The sequence below is a fragment of the Spermophilus citellus genome (genome assembly GCF_964194105.1).
Source record: "Spermophilus citellus genome assembly, chromosome: 2".
Lineage (NCBI taxonomy): Eukaryota > Metazoa > Chordata > Mammalia > Rodentia > Sciuridae > Spermophilus > Spermophilus citellus.
Window position 1 is genome coordinate 8,138,009 of NC_138183.1, and position 12,642 is coordinate 8,150,650.

A 12,642-nucleotide genomic window follows, 5' to 3' on the forward strand; every position below is an offset into this window, starting at 1 on the left:
GGGGGCTGGAGGGGATGAGAGGGCCTTTGTTTGCTGCTGTTTGTGTCAGGATGGGACTCTGCCTCCCACTGAGGCCCGAGGTGTAAAGGGCAGTCCTGGCAGGCGGGTCTGGGGCAGCCCTCTTCTCTGAGCTTTTTCCTGGGCTTCTCAGCCCGCCCTCTCCACCCCTCAGGCCCTCCTGTCTCCAAGCTCCCCTTCCGCAGAGACCTGCTGAGCCCTGGTAAATATTTGCCAGCTGAGAAGAATTTTGAAGGCAGCTTTGTGAGAATCCCGCTGACCCCCGGCCGCGCCCCCTGCCCCACTCTGCCTTTGGGATGAGGAGACCCAGCCCGTCTCAGCCCTCAGACCCCTTCCCAGGCCGCGGTGGCCTCCTAGGCAGCCACATTGGCACCTGAAGCTGGATGACCTTCCCCTGGGGGTTGCTGGCTCAGCACCTGTCTGGAGCACCCACTTGGGCAGAGCAGGGGCTGGGTGCTTGGGAGCCCTGGTTGCGTCTGTGGGGAGCTGGGGCTGAAGGAGCCATTCACAAGCCACGCGTGAATTTCAGCCAAGCGCCAAAGAAGGCCAGGGGCTGTGATCACGGAGACTGTCTGTGGGGACGGCCTGAGAAGGGGGCTTTTAAGCCTGTGGAGGAGAAAGAATTGGCCGGGAGGAGGGGCAGGCACTGAGAAGACAGTCCAGTCGAGACCCCAAGAGCAGACCCGGTTTCCCTCTGGGTGCGAACGTCCCACAACCCCTTTCCCCTATTAGTCTCAGGGAAGGCAGCCCCCCTAGGGTGATGGGACCCTGGATGGCTGCTTCCCCAGTTCCCAGCCTCAGATCCCCTGTCTGAAGCATGGTAGGCTTGATCTCAGGGGGCCCTCTGTCTCCAGGCCCAGCACCTGCCATCGGGGTATGTGGCCAACTCATTATTGAGGGGTTGTACCAGGAAGATTTGACCAGTGCCAGGGGTTAAAATAGTGACTCTGTGCCTCTCCATGGCCCACTCGGCCCTTTGACTACTGTGAACAAAAGCCAACCTCTTCTGGGGTCCCTCAGCCACTGTGTGAGGTAGGGGGAATATGATATTACATCTATTTTATTTTTATGAACTGTTGTTATTAATATTGCAGTTCTGGGTTGGAACCCAGGGCCTTGTCCATGCTAGGAAGAACTCTATCACTGAGCTACATCTTCACCATTTTCACTTTGAGAGTTTCACTAAGTTGCTGAGTCTAGCCTTGAATTTGTGATCCTCCTACCTCAGCCTCCTGAGTAGGTGGGATTACAAGTGTTCACCACTGTACCCAGCCATGGGTACAGATGAGGAAACTAAGGCCCAGAGAATCTATTCTGAGCTCAGGGTTTGCTCCTTGATTTACACTCATCCCTGGAACATATTTGCCTCCTCTCCCAAGGCCTGTGTCATGCAAGGTTCTGGAGAGTTGTGAATAAGCCACCACTCTGACCTGGGGAGCTGCCAGTCAAAAGAAGAATGACCTAACAGAGTCAACTCTTATTTCTGAGCTGCTTCTCCCTTGGGACACAGTTCTAGTGCTGAGAGAGAGCAGGGAACCAAAGCTGACTGGAGTTCGCATCCCAGTGTTGTTTTTCCCTGCGTGATGCTGGGTAAGTCACTTACCCTCTCTGAGCCTCAGATTCCTCATTACTAGAATGGGTTTAATCATTTGTCTGGGTGGGGGCTCCGTGAAATGACGTTGGCAGTAGGTTAACAAGTACTAGGAGCTTCCTCGGTGCTGGCCCTGGGCTGTGACATGCATTGACTCCTGTTGCAGTTATTAGTATTAAAATTATATGCAAATGGGGAAATGATGAACCTCCGGAGGAGGAGGCGATGTGCGAGCAGGGGCTTGAAGTCTGACTGGGATTTGGGACCTGGGAATGAGGGAGGGGTGTCCTCGCCGGCGCCAGGAAAGCAGGGAGCAGGAACACCCAGCTGCTGTAGGTAGGAAACTAGGACACGGCCATGGCCCTGGGAGGAGAGGGAAAGGGGCCCCACTCAGATCCTGCATCTCAGATTCAATTCGGTGAACCCTGTTTGCAGCCCCCTGGGCCCTGCCATGAGTGAGTAAACATGGTCCTTGGGCCTTCAGGTCCTGCGGGATCCTTTAAGAAGCGCATCTCGTGGTCTTCTAGATGTTTCCACGGCCTTAGAGTCTAGGTCAGCTTGCCTGGGGTGGAGCCCTAGTGAAGCTGGCCAACCGTGGCCGCGTCCCTGGCCTTACACTGTGCTTCCTCACGGGCACTTCTCAGTCAGTCCTGGGCTCAGTCAGGGCCCACGTCAGGCGGTGCAGTCCACACAGTTCTAGCCACTTGTAAGCATGGGGTCTCTGGCTAGCATGGCCCGTCACCTGCCGTGGCCCAGCGGAGCTGCTCAGCTGCCCAGGCCTTCCTTTCCTGACTGCCCTTCTCTGGACTTTTTTTCCCCAGGGGTTGAGCCCAGGCGTGCTTCACCATGGAGGCACATCCCCAGATCTTTTTATTTTTGAGACAGAGTCTTGCTAAGTTGCTTAGGGCCTCACTAAGTTGCCAAGGCTGGCCTCGAACTTGTAATCCTCCCGCCTCGGCCTCTGGAGCCCCTGGGATTACAGGCACAGGCCCAGCTCATTGGCGGTTTTGAGAGTCGGGCATGACCTCTGGACACACGAAGTCCCCAGCATGCAGTAGCTGCCCGCACACGTGCACACATGGCCCATGACTATCCTTACCCGGCCTGGTTGTGCTGTGGTTGCTGTGTTTGTGGGAAGAGGGTTTTTCTCATTAAAAGCTGGTGTCGGGGAAGGGGCGACCCAGCAGAGGGTCCCTTCAGGACAGCTGAGGCTGCAGTCACCTTCCCAGGAAAGGACAGTGCTGTGCTGCTCCCTCACCCCAGGACTGGCCAAGGCCCCGGGCTGGGCTAGCCTCCTTCCTGGGGTGAGCGTCTCGGGCACCTCTGGAGCCTTTTGCTCAGGGGGGCTGGCTCCCTTTGGGGTGGCTCTGGCTCAGGGTTGCTGTCCCTGCCCAGGACCTGGGTTCCCTTCTGCAGAGGCCCTGTTGCAGGTGCAGTGTGTGCTGCCTGCTGGGGTCACACAGGAACAGGCCTCACCCAGCAGCAGGCCCCGGGGCTCTAGAGTAGGTGGAGGACACCTGCCCAACTTGGGGTCTTTCTGGGCAAGGGACTGGTGCAGGTAGAGCTGGGAGTGAGCTCCACAGACCCGGGAGCAGCCTGTGCAAGGCCCCAGACCCTCAGGCCCTGGGCCAGATTAGATTAGCTTTTTCCCAAAGGCAGTGGGAGCCATGGAAGGTTCCAAGTGGTCAGGCTTCCTCCCCTCTGCTGCCGTGTGTGGGAAGAACCAGGGACCAGGATGGGGCCTGAGATAGGAGTGGCCGGCCGGGGGCGCAGGCTGGGCTGAACTGTGCCAGCCTTTTGACTGGGCCCTGGTCCGTGAGGAGGCACGGCTCACCTTGGTGGCCTCGCACTGGGGAGCAGAGGGTGGCTAGGGCAGGAACCCAGCAGGTCTTGTTCCTTGGGGGCCCAGAAGTGGGGTCCAAGGACCTGCCATTGCTGGACAGGTGTTGGGTGCCCTTCCTCCAGGGCAGCTTACAGACTGGCCTGCTGCAGTCCCTCACCCTTCCTGGCATTGTCCCCTTCTGAACAAAGTGCACTGGCTGGGGGCCTTGGCTCCCCTGCCCACCTGGCTGGCTGGGCTCTGCAGGGTCCTGGCTGCTAGCTCAGGCTCTCATGGGCCCCTGCCTGCCCCGTCTCCTGCTGGCTGATGGAGCCTGTCATTACCCCTCCTCCCGGCCTCCCACCTGATTACAGGTCCCAAGTGGGGCCCTGTGTCAGCCTTTCTGAGAGAGGCCACCCACAGGGCCAGAGCTGTGGGGAGGTTCTGTGTCCAGGGCTGGCAGTCTGGTGGTGGGTGGGAGGTGGATTTGCCCAAACTTTGGTTCTATGTTAGATTCCGACTGCTCTGGGCTGAGTGTTGCTGGGGAAGTCACTTAGCCTCTCTGAGCCTTAGCGTGCTCCTCCGTAAAGTGGAAGAATTGTGCAGCGGGCACCATGGGGCTGCTGTCAGCTGATAGAGTCGGTGGTCAGGTGGAAGGGCCTGGGCGTGGCGTGGGGACCTGGCCTGCCAGCCCAGCTCTGTCACAGTGTGCTCTGAGACCCTGGGAGAGTGTCACCACCTCTCTAGACTTGAGGTTCCCTTGCTGTCCCAGGCAACGGTGGCCCTGTTTTGTCTTTGGTCCTACAGAGGTTGAACCCAGGGGCGCACTACCCCCTGAGCCACATCCCCGGCCCTTTTTATTTTTTAATTTTCAGACAGGGTCTCACTAAGTTGCCCAGGCTGGCTGAAACTTGTGATCCTCCTGCTTCAGCCTGCTGAGTTGCTGGATCACAGGTGTTTACCACACCTGGCTCAGGGTGGTCCTTTGGACAACTTCGTGACATCCTGATGTGATGACAAACTGAGCCCCTGCCCCCACTCCACCTCTGCTGTCCCCTGGGTGTGGGGTGGGTGGGGTCAGTGCCCCTGGCTGCCTCCCCAACCTCCCCACCCTGGACCTGCTCCAGGAACCAGGCAGGCAGGTTCTGAGTCTGCCCTACCCTCCAGGCTACTGTTACCTGCCTGGTTTCAGTCGACAAACCTCTCAGCTCTGAAACCCTGAAACTGGGGCTGGGCCTTATGGGTGAGGTGTGTCCCTGAGCCCACTGGAGGGACTGGGTGACTTCAGGGATGGGCCTGGCCTGGTGCACTGAGCTAGGGCCAAACCAGGGCTGGGGCTGATGGGAAGCCCATGGTTGACATGAGGCTGGATATGATTGGGCTGGAGATGGTCTTCCTTGTCCCTATGCCCAGCCATCAGGGTGGAGTGGGGACTCAGGCTCTGGCTCTGGGGCTGGGAGCTGGGTTCAGATTTGGCTTCTGCTGTGGCTCAGTAGGAGATGGGAGGGCTCCCCGGGCTCCACGGTCTCCTTGTCAGAAACACTCCTGGTCCTGCTCCTGCCTGTCCCAGGGTCGGGTTGGATTTGGGGGATGATGATCCAGGTGGAACAAGCTGTGCCATGCACTGGCCCGGGGAGGCCATGAGAGGACAGAGCAGGCGCTCCTTCACCTAGTGTCCTAGACCCTTGGGGACATAGCTATCTAGGGACGCTCCCCAGGGACTCTGCACTCCTTCCCAGACTCAGCTCAGCAAGTCTTCTGTATGAGCCTCATTTTTCCCATCTGCACAGTGGGCCCAGCACCCTGTCCCCAGCTCCCTGTCCCCAGCTCCCCAGGCTCCAGGGAACTTCAGGCTGCCCGGGGGCCTCCCCAGTTCCTGCTCAGTCCCCGCTATCACCACAGGAAGTAGCATGATCCTTAACATTGTCAGATTGGAGAACCAGAGATGAGTGTTCTTCCGGGTGCTTGGCTGCTGGGCGTGGGGCTGAGCCAGGTTGGGGGTGGCTCAGCCTCGGTTTCAGGGGCCTCTCCCTGGGCTGGAGGACCTGGGATCAGAGGCACTTTCTAGGAGCCCCCATGCTGTGCCTCCTTCTAGTCAGGCATCATCTTCTCAGAACCCTGGGAGGCAGGTCCTGCTACCTCCAGTTTGCAGAGGGGGACACTGGCTCAGAGAGGGGGAAGTGCTTTGGCTGAGGCCACACAGCTGGTAGGTGACAGTTGGGACTCCAACCAGAGCCTGCATGCCCCTGTGGAGATGGTGCCCCATCACCCCCCGTCCCGCAGCCCTTCTGTCCAGCATGAGGTGGCTGCGGTTAGCCCTGGTCAGACTGAGTCACCAGCCACTCCGAGGAGGTGCTGAGGCCAGCATCGTGGTCAGCTCCTGAGGCCAGGGCAGCGCTGATTAGATTGTTGTTAAGATTTTAGGTCAGCTGAGGCGACAGAGACCCACCCACCCGTTTTAGAGTTAGGACCTGGAGGCCCGAGAGGACCCAGTGGGTGGGCAGATTCCCTGCTGCTCTGGCAAGATGGGAGCAAGTGGAGGTTGAAGGCCTGCGTTTCTGCTCCGACTCTGTGCCTGCCCCGGTGTGACCTTGGGAAAGTGACCTCGGCTCTCTGAGCCTCAGTTTCCCCTATGAAATGGGGATGATAATGCCTGCTTTGCCTCTCCTTGGGACTGGACAAGGACCCAGCAAGAAGAGAAGATGAAGCCCTACCTTGGAAATTGTAGCAATGCCACATGAGGGGACACTGGGGTGGGGAGGCTTTGTGGGATGGGGGAATCTGGGAACGCACTAAGCCAAGGTTTGAAACCCACTTCTGTTCCCTTCTGAGCGGTGCAAAATGTAAAATGGAGCGGGGAGCAGTGGTGTGCACCTGTGATCCCAGCGGCTTGGGAGCTGAGACAGGAGGACCACAAGTTCAAAGCCAGCCTCAGCAACAGTGAGACACTAAGCAACCCAGCAAGACCCTGTCTCTAAATAAAATACAAATAGAGCTGGGGATGTGGCTCAGTGGTCACGTGCCCCTGGGTTCAATCCCCGGTATCAAAAAAAAAAAAAAAAACAAAACCCAGTAGAATGGAGATAATAATACTGTGAGTGTTAAGTGGGGTCCGTCCTTAGTGGGTAGGCAGGCACGGTGAGCCCTGGGAGTTCTGGGGCCAGTTAGTAGGGCTGGCTGGAGAGGGGCCCTCAGGGTTACCCTCCACAGCACCAGAGGGTGTCCTTGGAGAGATGGGTCCAGTCACGGTAAGGTCCCCAGAGCACCCAGTGTGCACCAGCCTGCTGGAAGATTCTACTCCTGGCTGCAAACCAAGCCCTGCGACAGGGTGAGGGTGCGGGTGCTTTGCCCTGGCCCCATGTCCCAGGAAGTGTCTTTTTCAGAGCTGTCTACCCAGCCCTCAACCCTGTTAGCTGTGACATCGAGACTGGAGACAGAAGTTCAGATGGGCAGTGGTGTCCTGAGGTTGGTGGCACTCAGCTCTGCCCCCAGAGTTCACCAGCTGTCCTTTCAGGCTAACAAGGGACCCAGGACCAGAGGCAGGTGGAGCAACCCACACGGGTGCAGGCGGTTGTGTTGACTGACAATATGAAATGCCCACTCGTGAGCTGGGAGACTCCCCAAGCCCAGGTGGACGCTCCGTGAAGCAGGGTTTTCACTGACCTGTGTTCCGGTGGGGGCCACTGGAAGAATCTGTGTGTTGGGGCAGAGAATGGGTGGGCCCTGCCCTGAGTGGGCAAGCTTCCCTGCTAATGCTGGGGGTGTTGCTGGCGAGGGACCCAGAGAGGCACGGTTAATGGCTCTGGGCACTGGCAGAGGTTAAGCATAGTCAGGGGACCTGGGTTCCTGGGGGCGGAGGAGGGGACACACACACACACACACACACACACACACACACACACACACACGAGGCCCTGCCTGCCTGCTTCTCCACCCCGCCTCTGCTGTGGGCGCTCCCTTGGTCTGATCTCTTGACTTTTGAAGACCCGCCGCCCATCATTGTCATTATTTGTCTTGGTTCTTTTAGGGAAAAAAAAATCTTTTTTTTTTTTTCTTAAACAATAAAAGTTACACTTGCTAATAAAAATGCCAGACAGTCTCTAACCACTGTTACTGCGAGCTGAGCGCTATTAGGGATTGGCAATAGCGTTCAGGATTTGGGGCGGCCCCGGGCAGAGACTATCACCGGCCGTCTGCATTCTGCAGAGCAGAGGGAATGGGTTCTGGGATGCCCATTTCACAGATGAGGAACTTGAGGCTCTGAGAGAGCTGGGAGCTTGCAGGTCTGGCTTTTGGCCTTCACCAGGAGGCTGGAGGAAGGCTCTGCCCACTGTGCCCGTCCCCCAACCCCACCGCGGCTTCTCATGCAGCAGTACCTGGGCTGAGTCATGGCGGAGGGAGGATGAGAGCATTTGGCAGGAGGGCGGGTGGGGCTGGCGCACAAGCAGGCTGCCCCACCCCAGTACCTCTGTAGCACCGCGTCATTGTGTCATGTCCTTTAGCGGTGGCCTCCCAGGTCCTGGGCCAGGACCACGAGGTGGGCCCTACTCTTCAGGGGAGCCACGGCTTCTTTCCTCGCTCCCTCTGGGGTGGGGACGCGCTGTGGGGCCCTGTGGGCAATGGCTGGACCAGGACGAGGGGTCAGCCGAGCGGCTGGAGCTGCAGTTGCCTCCATCTGCTGTGTGACCTCTGGATGTCAAGCCCCCTCAAGGTGGTGAGCCTTGGTCCCCGAAGCTGTCCGGTGTCTTCCCAAGTCCCTGCTGTGTGGGGTCTCCTCTGGGAGGGAACAGGAAGAGCGGTGAGCAGGTGTGGAGGAGAGAAGGTGCCCCAGGTTCCTGGACTGTCTCACCCATGGACACCCACATGGGGACAGCGGGTGGGATGTTCGGCTGACAGCTGCCTGGAGATGGCTGCTGCAGAGTGGCAAGACAGGGAGAAGTGGGTCCTGAGCAGTGCTCACAGGGCAGGCCGACGAGGAACCCCAAGGTGAGGGGGTTGGATGGGTCTTGGCGGAGAGCTGGGCAGGCAGGGGACGTGGTTCGGCTCGGCCTCCCTGATGCCCCAGGGCTACGGTGCCCACCCGGGTCCTTTCCCTGAGTGCTGCTGGCCTTGTGGGTTCCGGTGGCCCCCAGAGCACCCCTATGTTTCGTCTCGTGTTTCTGTGGCTCTTCCTTTGTACCAGGCACGTGGCAGTTCCTTCCCAGCCGGCTGAGGACATCTCTCAAGAATGTGCTCAGGACTGCCTGTGCCAAGAAGCCAGCCCGTGGCCCTGTTCTCTGCCATCTTCCCTCCCAGCTGCCCCTGGGCTGCCAGGCTTATGCGGAGCATACCAAGTTCCCAGGCACAGCTGGGCCTCCGTCCTCTCTGCCTGGAATCCCTGGCGGATGCTGCCACCACCCTCACCTGGCACTTCCAGCCCTCACCCTTCCCCGGCAGGCGCCCCTCCACCCCACCCAGGGGCCCCGAGTTCCAGGAGTGCTGGGCGTGGGGAACCCCACTGTCCCACTTGTTTGGTTCTGGAATTTCAGGTTGTGGGTTTATCTGAATTTGGATCCGGCGCTACCCAGCGCCTGAGTTTGGGGAGCAAGAAACGCCTGTGGTGGCAGCTGGGGGTGGGGTCATGGCTGCTGCATTTCCTTTGGGGTACAGCCCATCGCTCCGCCTCCCGCTCTGCCCAGGCCTCTCCCTCTCCCACGCTGCCTGCTCTGGACCTGGCCCTCATCTCTTGGGCGCCCAGCCTGGTGGATTGAGAATGGATTTTGCCCTTGGCCCTCCCGCCCTGTCCGGCCCCTCTGCCAGGTGCTTTTACGCCTGTTGGCAGTACCAGCCCGACCCAGGGACCCAAAGCTCAGCCTCCACTCGGCCTCTGGCTCCCTCCCTGTGGGCGCTGGCCACAGCATCTTCCCGGTTCTTACTTCCTCCGGGCTCCTGGGCGTCCTCTCTGCCCCATGGCCCTGCCTGACCCGGGCCTTGGACGCCCCTCGATGAGCTGGGCCTGCTCCTGGCGCACTTGTCCGCATGTCCCTCCACTGTCCAGGCCTTATGAACGGAGCTGCTCCCGCCTTGGATCCTGCAGCCTGCGGCTGGGAGCCATTGTAGCTGGGCAGACCTGAGCCAGTCCTCTCCAGCTTCCTCCTGGCCTGAGGTTGAGGCCCAGATTCCAGACATTCAGGAATTGAAGTCCTGTCTGGGGGTGGATGCCCCAGGGCCAGGCTGGGCCTCCCAGGGCCATGGCCAAGGGCCCTTGAGATCCATAGGCCCAAGGATTCTGGGGGTCAGAAGAGCCCAGGTGGAGACCACTGGGTCCAGGAGCCTCTCACCTCTTAATGGGGACAGTGATGGCGCTGGCTCCCCAGGGTCCTCGTGTTCCTTTGGGATCATGTGTCTAGAACCTGCTTGTTCCCAGGGTTGACACTCAGGGGCAGCTGCAGGGGATGGTGACCGTGAGGGTCCATGCTGGTCTCTTCACCACCTCGATTCATTTTCTCCTGTCCCTCCCCCGCTTCATCTTCTTCCAGAACAATTCCATGGCCTCCGAGAGGTTCTGATTGTTTATGGTTTTTGAAAAATAGGCATCAAAGCAAATTCCTCATTTGTTCCCCCTCCGGCCTCCTCCCATCAATGGGGTGCGCAGGCAGGCGGGGTCCAGGAGGGGTGGCGGGCTGACTGCTCCATGCTGAGGAGAGCTGCTGGGCGAGGCGTACTTCAGAAAGCCAGAGACCCTGAGCCCTCCCTCCTCCCTGGCCTCAGCCCCTGATGGGTCCCCAAACTGCATCCTGGCCCCTCACCCCTGGCTGTCTGACCTGTGCCAGCAACTTTGCCTCTTTGGGTCCCAGACTCCTCTGTAAAGAGGTTACAGGGCCTTCCTCACAGCCTGGGGATTAAGTGAAATGCTGACCTAGCCAGGTGACTGGCCTCATGACAGGCAGGGTCCTGCCAGCTCCTTCTCCTTTGAGAAAGGAGCAGGTCTTTGGAGCGTGGAATCCAAGTCCATCAGAGGTAACAGGGCCTGTCTATCCCCGAGTCCAGCGCTCCCGGTGTGGAGGGGAAACTGAGGCCTGGGAGGGGAGTTGCGTGGAAGGTCGGACTCGGGCCGCGGCTTCTGGGGCCAGGAACCCTCCCCTCGGCGCGCGCAGCCCTGCCTGGGCCTCAGTCTCCGCATCTGGAGGGGGGACGCCCTGCTGGGCCGAGAGCAGGGCTCTGAGAGCCAGGCCCACGGTGGAGGTCCCAGGACCCACCCTCTGCCTGAACTGCTTCAGCAGAAGAGAGAAGCAAATGGCCAGCAAAAGCAGAAAGACCGCTCCGTGGAAGACTGTTTTAGTGTTTATTTTCTATTTTTAAAGGAATCATGATTATAAAATAATTCAAATGCTGTTAAAAGTAAATAAGGGAGAAAATGACAACCTCCCACCTCCTGCACCCAGAGTGATCCTTCCCCCCACGAGTTCTCAGGACTAAACCTAGGGATGCTGTATCACTGAGCTACACCCCCATCCCTTTTTATTTTTTGAGACAGGGTCTCACTAAATTGCTGAGGCTGGCCTCACACTTGAGATCCTCCTGCCCTGGACTCCTTTTTAACGAGACACCATTCAACGTGTGATTCTGTGACTTGCCTTCTCTTCTCGGCAGCCTGTGCCGCCTTCCCCGACCCCAGTCTGTGGTCTCCATGTAGATCTGCTCCGCCTCTTGGCCCTGTGTGGACGCTCTGCTTGCTGCACTCCTCTGGCTTCTGCCCTGCCTCAGGGCAGGTGCCTCTGGACTGCCCCTCAGGCGTAAGCGAGGGACGCAGAGGGCGCAGCACCCTCCACATTGCACACAGGGCCACCAGCCGCTCTCCAGCTTCTGGGCTTCCCTGCTGGTCTGACGGGACCTTGTAGTTTTGCTTGGTTGGCATTTGGTCTCTGGTGAAGCCGGGCGTCTTTTCAGGGGCCTGTGCCACTCCCCATATTCTGTTCCATAAGGTTCTCCCTTCCCCCTGGCGGCCGCCTTGCGCAGCCAGCATGCGGTTGGCCGGGATGCCCTCAGAAGGAGCGAGGCCTGCAGGAGCTTGGGGGTGGGTTCCCACAGCAGCTCACGCCTGTTTGTTCCTCTCCTTCAGAGAAAACCGGGAGGATCCTGACGGAGTTCCTGCATTTCTATGAGGACCAGTATGGCGTGGCGCTCTTCAACAGCATGCGCCACGAGATCGAGGGCACTGGGCTGCCGCAGGCACAGCTGCTCTGGCGCAAGGTGAGAGGCGCGGAGGGTCTCCGGCTGCCCACGCCCTTCATGGTGGGAGCTGGGCCCGACTCTTGGTAGCAGATCCAAGGCCAGCTGCCCTCGACGAGCCTCCGTTTACCGCTCTATCCGGGGGATGAGACACCTCTTCCCAGGGCAGCTGTGGCTGCAGCAGGGAAGGTGCTCGGGAGTGTTGGCTGGTGCCATCATTGTCATCAGCCTCGTGATTGTACCCATCAGCAGCAGGATTGCATTTTCCCAGGAAATATCTGTCAGATTAGAAGCTGCCCGGCTCCATCCTGGGGGTCAGTGTGGGTTGGCGGAGGCACCCAAAGCCTCTGGGGAATGGACTCTGACCTCCCTGGTGAGGGGCTAGAGCCTGGAGTGGGGAAGGGATTCAGGATGTGGGTCGGGATCTGGGTTCCCGGCTGGAAGCTGCTGACACTTGGGAGAGAAGCCAGCTGTCACTCCCTTGGGGATGGTGTAGGGATCCCTCTGTCAACCCAGGAAGTCCTATTTGATGGCATTGCATGTCCCAGGGATGGGATCAGTCCCTTTCAGTGACCTCTACTCTTTGCCCCCTGATTGGCCAGGCTGGTGGCACAGGGAGGGTGACGAGCAGGGAGTGGCGTGGCTCTGTAGTAACTACTTAACCTCTGGTTGATGCTGCAGGGCAACCACTGGCTTCCCTCTGGGAGATTGGATTGGCTAAGCTGATGCCATGGAAGTGAGGTGCCCACCAGGTCAGCCAGGTGGCTCCTGAGCCCTCAGTGCTCAGGATGACTCCCCAGGAAGGGAGGCAGGCTCAGAGCCTGCTTCAGACTCCTGGCACAGGCCCTTTCTACTCATGCCCAGTGGGCAGTGGACAGAAAGGGCAGGAGTGTGTTGGGGTCCCCCAGAGCATCATGTGCCTTGCTTTTGGACCCAGAAAAGGCTGTCTCTTCCCCTTGTATCATGGCAACTTTAGGACCCCATGACAGCAGGGAGCAGAGGT

General features: G+C 59.2%; 1 protein-coding gene across 1 annotated transcript in view; it reads left to right on the forward strand.

The window, feature by feature from the left end:
• Positions 1 to 12,642, forward strand: part of NIBAN2 (niban apoptosis regulator 2) — a 48,413-nt gene that overhangs the window by 19,294 nt on the left and 16,477 nt on the right. Inside the window, exon 2 of the mRNA XM_081280825.1 lies at positions 11,530 to 11,660. Within this exon, the coding sequence (XP_081136951.1) occupies positions 11,530 to 11,660 (131 nt within the window). The remainder of the gene's footprint in view (positions 1 to 11,529; positions 11,661 to 12,642) is intronic.